Source organism: Melanerpes formicivorus, unplaced genomic scaffold (genome assembly GCF_026170545.1).
Source record: "Melanerpes formicivorus ecotype bairdi unplaced genomic scaffold, bMelFor1.0.p_v2 SCAF_246, whole genome shotgun sequence".
Classification (NCBI taxonomy): domain Eukaryota; kingdom Metazoa; phylum Chordata; class Aves; order Piciformes; family Picidae; genus Melanerpes; species Melanerpes formicivorus.
Window position 1 is genome coordinate 233,298 of NW_027142598.1, and position 10,444 is coordinate 243,741.

The 10,444-nt window shown below is 47.6% G+C and overlaps 1 protein-coding gene across 1 annotated transcript; it reads left to right on the top strand.

Annotated features, from left to right (window-relative positions):
• The first annotated feature begins 5,608 nt into the window (after positions 1-5,608).
• LOC137458467 (serine-rich adhesin for platelets-like) lies at positions 5,609-8,787 on the top strand. Its single transcript, XM_068169940.1, has 2 exons — positions 5,609-7,666; positions 8,782-8,787. The coding sequence occupies exons 1-2, from the start codon at positions 5,609-5,611 to the stop codon at positions 8,785-8,787; spliced, it is 2,064 nt and encodes a 687-aa protein (XP_068026041.1).
• Positions 8,788-10,444: the final 1,657 nt, after the last annotated feature.

The window sequence follows — 10,444 nt, forward strand, 5'->3', positions numbered from 1 at the left end:
CTCAGAGGAACATCTATTCATCCAAACTGTTGCTGGGGAAAGAACAGTACTGGCTTGTGGGTTGGGCAACAAGATTTGCCTTCAGCACCAGAAAGGATTGTGCAGGTTTAGAAAGGCAGGTAGAGTTGGGAGAACAAAGTACAAGACTTCTCTCTCTCTACTGAGATGTGATAGTAACAGCTGTGCCTGAACATAAATGTGGTAGCAATGCTGCCCAAGGCCTGCTGCTACTGTATCACTAGTATAGTTTCTGACACTGATGCAGCCTGCATCCAGTATGGCCTAGCTTTGAAGACCTCAGTGGCCTATACACACATTTATTTGTGCATAAGCACACACACATATATAGCTATAAAGTGTTTGGACTCATCTGAATGAAGAGGAAAACAGTTTCAGATTATTAGGATGTCACTCAATATGTTTTGGCATGCTGCAGATCAAGAAGTTACACTTGTATTGAAATCTAAGACATGCAAAACTGGTTTAAAGGATGCCATTAGTTACTGTTTAGTTTGGCTGAGTCTTGAGAGGGATGTGCTATCTGCATTTATTGAAACAATGCAAAGAAAGATCAATTTCCATGGACAGAAAAGCCATGGAAATGTCAAAGGCCAGCAGTTGGCAATACCATGACATTGAACTCTGCTTGGAATTGGGCACTGGGATGTGCTGCCCAGGGAGGTGGTGGAGTCCCCATCCCTGGAGGTGTTCAAGAGGGGATTGGATGTGGCACTTGGAGCCATGGTTGAGTTGTCAGGAGGTGTTGGGTGATAGGTTGGACTTGGTGATCTCTGAGGTCTTTTCCAACCTTATTGATTCTGTGATTTAATTACATTTGGGACTATTGTCCTTTACCTCCTAGAACTGAGGCTTTTGAACACAAGGCTCAGAACTGACTTCCTTTCTTTATGACATCTTTTAAATGATATCTGCAACTTTCTGCAATCAGAAGGGTTCAGGGGATGAAGCTTAAGGAGTTCTAAATCCACTGAGTCTCACGCAAAGCTGCAAGGGTTGGCAGTTCTGGTGTCTGAAGTGCTTCTTGCTGCTACAGCTGCCTCTGACAAAGGAGGTGCCCAGCCACAAGGTCCTGGTTTGAATTAAGTTTTGTCTTTCAGAAGGGAAGGTGCCAGGAGGATGGAGCCACAGAGGTCCTCTGTGAACTTATTTGATGGAAACTGATAACATTTGGCTTAATCCACAGCATTGGCTCAGAGGGTCCTAGAAAATGTCACCTGCCCTTTGGTGATTAGGCTGCTGTGGGGTTAGTGATCCCAAACTGAGGGGCAGGGCAGGGCTGGGCACCAGAGGAGTGCCAGAGGCTCTCCATGAACCCCTCTGCCTTTCCTAAGGGAAGAGAAAGGGAAGAAGGGAGAGAGGCTGATGGGCTGGGGAAGAAACTAACCCAGCTGGGATGGGAAGAAGAACAATGCCATGGGATAGAGACACAAACCAAGATGGAAGCCAAGCCCTGAGGGCAAGGATGGCACCACTGGCACCACTGATGCTGGGGGCAGGCCCTGGGCAAGTCCCAGCCTGGGCTCAGCAGCAGATGGGAAGCGGATTCAGGAGCTGGATTCTGGAGCTGGAGTGAGGAAGACAGGGATGGGGATGGAAGGCAGAAGGGAGAGAGTCCTGCTGGGACAGCAGCCAGGGAAGAAGAGGCTTGAGCCTGGGCAGCCCTCAGCTTGCTGCTGAAGATGCCATCCATGGGCTGCAATCCCTTGGGGGGCACTTGAGGCTCCCCTCTGCTGCCTGCTCCTCCCCACAGCTGCCCCCTCTGCCTTCCTGCCCCCCAAGGTGGGGCAGAGCTGTGGCAGTGCCCTTGGTGTGCAGAGCAGCAAGCCTGAGGCAGAGGCTCTGTGCCCCCCAGGCCTTGGCAGGAGCTCTGCCCCTCAGCTTCTCCCTGCTAGCAGCAGCCCCTGGCTGTGCCAAGCTGCCCTGAGCTTCAGCAAGTGCCTGAGTGAGCAGAGGCTGAGCTGGGCACTCCCAGCCTGAGCAGAGCTGCTGCTGGGCCAGCTCAGAGCAGATCAGTGGTGCAAAGATGCAACCTATCATTTGACCAGAACAAGCAAATCCTACTCACCCAGGGGCTTAAGAGACCCGAAGAAATGAAGAAATACAGAGAAGATTTCCATTGGATGCAGAGCACTACAACAATCTCCCTGCACATTTGGTGTCCCTGCAGTTAGTCCTGTTAAGATTCAGCTGTCCATGGGGAAGTAAAATCAGAAGGGAACTGCTTCCCTCTGTGCCCCTGCAGCCCACAGACCCTCACCAGCTGTTGCTCTCAGTTCCCCAGCCCTGCAGGATAGCAGCACAGCTGCACCCACACAGAGATTTACTGCACTTCGTACTGGCTGGGAGGATCCCAGATCTACCATTTCATATCAGTAAGCATCCAGGTTGTTATTTAAGGGCTAAAGCAACTTCCTGACACCTTGTAATGGGTTGGGGCAAACCCCCTCCCCACCACAGGGCAGAAACAACGACTCAGACAAAGGGATTGCAAAAGTGATGGAAGGTTTAAATAGCAAAACAATTCAAAAACAAACACCAATGAAAGCTTTACAGAGAACCACAAGCACCGTGACAAAGAGAGAGATCCCAGAACATGCCCAAGAACATCCCATCCCCACCTGGGGGTACACCCAAACCCCCCCCCCCCCCAGGGCTCTTTCCTCCCCCCCAACCCAGCCTCGGGCCTGGGCAGGCCCAAGGGAGGCAGCTCATGCCATTTTACCTAGGCTGCAGCTGGGGACGAAAGAGGAAGTGGAGACCCCGCATGGGCATTTTATAGGGGAGCAGGGCATTATGGGATAGAATACCTGCCTGTGACCACCCTCTGGGCTGGGCCCACCCGTAGGGACCTCCCAGGTGTGTTCTGTGCAGTGGCATCCGGGCCAGCACCCAGCCTAAACCACCACACGCCACCCCTTATTCAGTACCATATTCCCTGCACCCAGAACATATCATCAAACTAGAACTCTTCTGATGACATGTCTAGCAACAGTCCAGGTCTTCATCTGGGCGTCCTTCCACACAGCCTCTCATTCATGCTCAAGTACCAGTCCATTCCAGTTCTTCTTCCTCATATGATGCAACCTCCCAGTGACACAGAGTCATTCTCCTGCAGTGTGAATTCCTTGTGGACTCGTTGGGACATCCTGGTCACCTGGCAATACCTCACAACTTCTCAGCCGAGCCTTTGTTTGCTTTTACAGTTAATCAGCTGCTTTTTTCCACCCCTGGGGCAAGCCGGTCAGAGCAACGACCGCTTTTCTCCATCCCTCCAGGGAGCCTCAGCCGACTGCTTCCAGCTGCGGTCCGAAACTACACAAAGGCACATCGCAGGCACATCGCCGGCACATCGCCGGCACATCGCAGGCTTATCACAGGCACATCGCAGGCACATCGCCCCCCCGGGGGGTTCGCGTACCGAGGCATCACCGCATCCGGTTCACAGCCTTCCCCCAGCAGAGGGGCGGCTGCAGCACAACTCGCTGAGAAGAGAAAAGGCGGAGCCAGGTGCTTGGCGCCATTCTCGGAGCATGTCCGAAAACACCAGGGACAGTTTTACAGCTGCCGCTGCCGCTTGAACGCAGCCCGGCTCGGCGGTGCCGCTGCCGCTTGAACGCAGCCCGGCTCGGCGGTGCCGCTGCCGCTTGAACGCAGCCCGGCTCGGCGGTGCCGCTGCCGCTTGAACGCAGCCCGGCTCGGCGGTGCCGCTGCCGCTTGAACGCAGCCCGGCTCGGCGGTGCCGCTGCCGCTTGAACGCAGCCCGGCTCGGCGGTGCCGCTGCCGCTTGAACGCAGCCCGGCTCGGCGGTGCCGCTGCCGCTTGAACGCAGCCCGGCTCGGCGGTGCCGCTGCCGCTTGAACGCAGCCCGGCTCGGCGGTGCCGCTGCCGCTTGAACGCAGCCGGCCCGGCCCCCGCCGTCTCTGTCGCCGCGATGCAGAGTCCAAGTCACCTCCACCCCCTCGGGTTTCAGAAGCCGTCGCTTGCCCGCTCGCCGCGGGAGGCCATCCCCCGCAGCGGCCGTGGGCCGACCCTGCTCTGCTTGCCGCTGCCCCTCCTCCGTTCCGCTCCCTGCCACTCGTCGCTCCGCAGAGAACGAGAAGGAGAAGGCAGGTCTCGCCTTCTTAGGCTAGTTGAGCATTCTTAAGCCGCCCTGGGCAGAAAAGTCACAGAAAGAGCCACCCCTCGCTGTTCCCAAGCAGCACGAGGGACTTCCGTGCTATCAGCAGGCACCAGGAGTCCTTCTGCAGTCCACAGGAGAGTCCACACAGTCGCCCCAGCAACAAAACTTGAGCCCCAACTTGCAAACCCAAACCGACGCCCAGAACTAAATTTAAACTCTCCATCTTTTGCAATCGATCTGCAGAGTGGGCACAGCAGCCAGCCCCACGTTGGTGCGCCAAAATGTAATGGGTTGGGGCAAACCCCCTCCCCACCGCAGGGCAGAAACAACGACTCAGTCAAAGGGATTGCAAAAGGGATGGAAAGTTTAAATAGCAAAACAATTCAAAAACAAACACCAATGAAAGCTTTACAGAGAACCACAAGCACCGTGACAAAGAGAGAGATCCCAGAACATGCCCAAGAGCATCCCATCCCCACCTGGGGGTACACCCAAACCCCCCCCCCAGGGCTCTTTCCTCCCCCCCAACCCAGCCTCGGGCCTGGGCAGGCCCAAGGGAGGCGGCTCATGCCATTTTACCTAGGCTGCAGCTGGGGACGAAAATGCCCGCATGGGCATTTTATAGGGGAGCAGGGCATTATGGGATTGAATACCTGCCTGTGACCACCCTCTGGGCTGGGCCCACCCGTAGGGACCTCCCAGGTGTGTTCTGTGCAGTGGCATCCGGGCCAGCACCGAGCCTAAACCACCACAGCAGGTCATGTCACCTTCCCTGTTGTACTGGAACTGATGTTGAGAAGAGGTTTATGGACCTAATTCTGCACCTTGTTATGCCAGTCTGGATCTGCTACAGGTTCCCCAAACTGAAAACTAGGCTGTTCATTACTAGGGGAGGGGTGGCTTGCTTCTGAGTAGCAGCACTTCAGTATACTTTGCAGACAGTTTAGGAAGAAATGGCTTTGAACCCAAATTCCCAGCTGAAGCTGGGACTCCACTTGGAGCTCTTCCTACTCTGTAATAAAAATCTGCCTGTTTTTTTAATACACACACCCCTGCATCTGATGGCACTTCCTGGGCTTACCAGCTCTCAAAACTCAGGCCATAATGTTTTTTCTACACCCTGCAACAACACACAATGCAAGTCAAAGAGTCACAGAGGTGTGGTTGGGTTTTTCCTTTTTTATTGAAAGCCAGCTTTTCCCTCTCTTGTTGCAGGTGTAAGAGACTGGTACACTGGCACTGCTTAACACAAACAAACAGCCATTACCAAGAGCTACCAAAAATATTTAAGGGGCTTTAACATTTACACAGGAAAGAGTAATTACAGCAAGTCTGATAATTACTAACTATTGAAGAGCTTTCTCTCAGCATGGTGTCCACAATCTGCATGCTTATCCTGGGCATTGCACAGTAGGAGTATTCTTAATTTTCTCTGTTTTCTCCCAGGGCACTTTCTTTCTTCAAGTGATGGCAGCAATAAGGAAATATAAACTCAGAGTTGGTATAGTAGACATAGATGAAAAAACACTTGAGAATAGAGAAAACACAGCATCAGAGACGGGCAATGAGTCCATCCCAACACATCTGCCTCATACTTCCATACTGCACCCACAGATTGGAGCAGCAGAAAATAAGGAGAGCATGGAAGTGGCAGAGAAGAGGACAAATGAAAGAGGTGACAATGACAGAGGACAAATGAGGACAAAGCAGAGCGATGACACAGTCCAAGCGAGTCGTAAACGGAAATTAGACGACAATGAAACTCCAACTGAGCAAAAGGTACAAAAGTTAAACACTGGCAATGAGTCCATCCCAATACCTGGATCTCATGCTCCAATACTTCATCCTGGGGGTGAAGCACCACAAAACAAGGAGAGAATAAAAATGGCAGAGAAAAGGAGGACAAATCAGAGTGACAATGCAGTCAAAGGGAGTCCTAAACAGAAATTAGACAACAATGAAAAAACAGCTGAGAAAAAAGAAAACACTACATCAGAGACTGGCAATGAGTCCATCCCAACACTTCTGTCTCATACTCTCATACTTAACCCTAGAGGTGACACATCAGACAATGAGGCGATAATAAAAACGTCAGAGACTAAAAGGACAAATGAAAGAGATGACAATGATGTAAACACATTAGGTCATAGTTTAGAATTAGACAACAATGAAAAAACAGACGAGAAGAGTAGCAATGAGTCCATCCCAAACCCTCCATCTAACACTTTCATATTCATAAAAGAGGAACCTGAGTTAAGAGAAATGTCAGAGGAAAAGGCAACAAGCGAAAGCAGTGATGATGACGACATGACCAGAGCAAATCTTCCATGTGAATTAGTAAACGATAAAACTATGGCTGAACAGGAAGAAATCACTACAGCAGAGAGTGACAATGAGTCCATCCCAACATCTCTTTCTCATACTCTCATACCTTCTCCTGGAAGTGGAGCAGCAGAAAACAAGGAGGTAGCAGAGAAAACGAGCAGCAGTGAAAGTGATGAGGATGTAATCTTAGTAAGGGTTACATGGGACTTACAAAACTATAAAAATCCAGCTAAGGAAAAAGAAAACACTACAGCAGAGATGGGCAATGAGTCCATCCCAACACATCTGCCTCATACTTCCATACTGCACCCACAGACTGGAGCAGTAGAAAATAAGAAGAGCATGAAAAAGGCAGAGAAGAGGACAAACAAAAGAGGTGACAATGACAGAGGACAAATGAGGACAAAGCAGAGTGATGACACAGTCCAAGCGAGTCGTAAACGGAAATTAGAAGACGATGAAACTCCAACTAAGAAAAAGGTAAAAATGTTAAACACTGGCAAGGAGTCCATCCCACCACCTGTGTCTCATACTCCAATACTTTCCCCTGGAAGTGGAGCAGCAGAAAACAAGGAGATAGCAGAGAAAAAGAGGACAAACGAAATAGATGACAATGATGTAAACATATTAGGTCATAATTTTGAATTAGAAAACAATGAAAAAGCAGATGAGAAGAGTAGCAATGAGTCCATCCCAAACCCTCCATCTAACACTTTCATATTCATGAAAGGGGAACCTCAGTTAAGAGAAATGTCAGAGGAAAAGGCAACAAGCGAAAGCAGTGATGATGACGACATGACCATAGCAAATCTTCCATGTGAATTACTAAACGATAAAACTATGGCTGAACATGAAGAAATCACTACAGCAGAGAGTGATAATGAGTCCACCCTAACATCTCTTTCTCATACTCTCATACCTTCTCCTGGAAGTGGAGCAGCAGAAAACAAGGAGGTAGCAGAGAAAACGAGCAGCAGTGAAAGTGACGAGGATGTAATCTTAGTAAGGGTTACATGGGACTTACAAAACTATAAAAATCCAGCTAAGGAAAAAGAAATCACTACAGCAGAGAGTGATAATGAGTCCATCCCAACATCTCCTTCTCATACTCCCATACTTTCCCCTGGATGTGGAGCAGCAGAAAACAAAGAGGTAGCAGAGACAACGAGCAGCAGTGAAAGTGATGAGGATGTTGGCACAGTAAGTCATAGAAGGGAAATACTAAACTATAAGAAAACAGCCAAGGAAAAGGAAAACACTACAGCAGAGAGTGATAATGAGTCCATCCCAACATCTCTTTCTCATTCTCCCATACCTTTCCCTGGAAGTGGAGCAGCAGAAAACAAGGAGGTAGCAGAGAAAGCAAGCACCAGTGAAAGTGATGATGATGTAATCTTAGTAAGGGTTACATGGGACTTACTAAACTATAAAAATCCAGATAAGGAAAGAGAAAACACTACAGCAGAGAGTGATACTGAGTCCATCCCAACATCTCCTTCTCATACTCCCATACTTCCCCCTGGAAGTGGAGCAGCAGAAAACAAGGAGGTAGCAGAGAAAACGAGCAGCAGTGAAAGTGATGATGATGTAATCATAGTAAGTCATAGATGGGACTTACAAAACTATGAAAATCCAGCCAAGGAAAAAGAAAACACTACAGCAGAGAGTGATAATGAGTCCATCCCAACATCTCTCTCTCATATTCCCATACTTCCCCCTGCAAGTGGAGCAGCAGAAAACAAGGAGGTAGCAGAGAAAACAAGCCCCACTGGAAGTGATGATGATGTAATCATAGGAAGTCATAGATGGGGATTACAAAACTATGAAAATCCATCCAAGGAAAAAGAAAACACTACAGCAGAGAGGGATGATGAGTCCATCCCAACACCTCTGTCTCATAATATCACCTTCCCCCTTGGGGGTGGAGCACCAGTACCTAAGGAGAGTACACAAATGGCAGAGAAAAAGAGGTCAAATCACAGTGGCGATGCGGACAAAGCAAGTCGTAAACGGAAATCAGAAAACAATGAAACACCACCGAAGAAAAAAGACCTTTGGCATTTTAGAAAGCCTTGAGTTTTATCAGTATCCTGCAAGAAAAGAGTAAAAGAGAGATGCTAAAAAGATGCTTCCTGCAAAGATTTTAAAAGCCAGCATCTGCTGCTCAAATCAAGGACAAGGAGATAACCTCTTCCTACTCCTTTTTCCCTCTACAATATTGAGGGGATTTTATGTTAAAACAATATTCTAGCACTGAGTGAGTAAGATTAGAAAGTGCCATTCTCTTTCGGCTTTGTTTCTCCCCCTACATTCAGGAATGAGGCTTGATGGGGACAAAAACACTTGTCACCTGAAAGGAAAAGAGTACTTGTCTCCTAACAGCAAATGGAAAAGCTAGCTAATAGGCATCCTAGTGAAAGAATGAATAGATATTAAATAACTCCTTTTCGGGTTTGTGGGCAGAGTGCTTGGGAAATCACAGAATTGTAGAGCTGGGGCTCCTCAGCAGAAGCAAAGACCAGAATATCCCTGAAAGACACTTCTGTACTCATGACTAAAAATCTGCAGGAAGTAGGACTTCTCACCCATATTAGCAAGCTGACACAAAGTTTTTCCACATCTTCTATGCTGCAAAATAGCCCATACATTTGTTTTGGTATCCTTATTTGACACGAAGAGCCACTAACCACCCTGTGCTCTCTGTACTTGCAACCTCTTAGCTTGCCTCTTTTCAGTCTCCTCTAAATGAAATTAATTCAATCCTCTCAGGATTTTCTCCTGGGTCATGTTTTCTAAACCTCTCTATTCTTTTTGTTGCTTTTCTTTGGATCATTTCCAATTTCTCTCTGCTCAGATATAGGCAAATTTGAGATGGTGCAGAGAAAAGAAGAAAACTTAAGCTGCTGAGATTGGAACCCTGGCTGTTTTGCCCACGGCTTTTTGAAAGCTCAAAGATCAGGAAACTCAAAGTCATGGTTTCTAGTGTAAAATGTTTACAGATATTTTTTCCAGATTTAAGGAAATCAAACCTTTAGTCTGATATTGCACCGCTTTGAGTTAGACACTCTGATCCAGAAAAGTGTGTGCATAGCACTGGATGTGAACAGTAACTAAAGTTAGTGCTACCTTACACGTTGTAAATATCATACACTGCTTGGCTCTACTCTAAGCAAAAGATGTCTGTTCTAGATCCATCCACATATTCAGGTTGTGTTCTTTACATCATATTTTTCAGATATGCAAATAACAGGCAATTATGAAAGCCTAGCACCAAAGTGATTGAACTTGACAACCACCATGAAAAAAGGGAGAATTATACAGAAAGTAAAAGTGAAATGTTTGTCCAATTTAGAGACTTTTCTATGTTAGGCAGCATGCTGCTGATTACTGCAGACATCAGGAAAACAGTGCTAGCAGGAAAAGGATTGCTGGCTTCTCGCTATTTCTGCACTGTTTAGCTACCATCATATTAATCAGAGGGACTTAGCATTAGTCAGCTGCCTTGCAGTCGGCCAAAATAATGCTGCTTTAGAGAATTCTTGCCATTAGAGCTTGAGAATTAATTCATTTCTGTTGCTAGTGAGGAGAAAAGATGAAGAAATTGGGGCAATAATCTTCACTCTTCTACCTCCAACTCAATAACACAGTGAATTAGATATATTAGATATATACTACATTCAGAAACATTTCCCTCAATTTCTGGCAGCCAGCTGTTAAAATGTAAGGAAATAAGACTTCACATCTGGACTGGGAAATGAAGGGTATGAGAAATCACTTTTTAGCATAAAATCTCAGTGGGAACCATATACATGTATCTATAAAATCTCTAGCCAGTTATTAACAGCTTAGCTAAGAAATAACATTAAACCTTCATGAGGATCCAAAGATCTTGTCTCAAACTAATCTCTTAATATCAGAGAGCATGAAAGACTTGAGAAACATCGGCCTGTTTACAACCTGCAACATTTAAATGTTCGG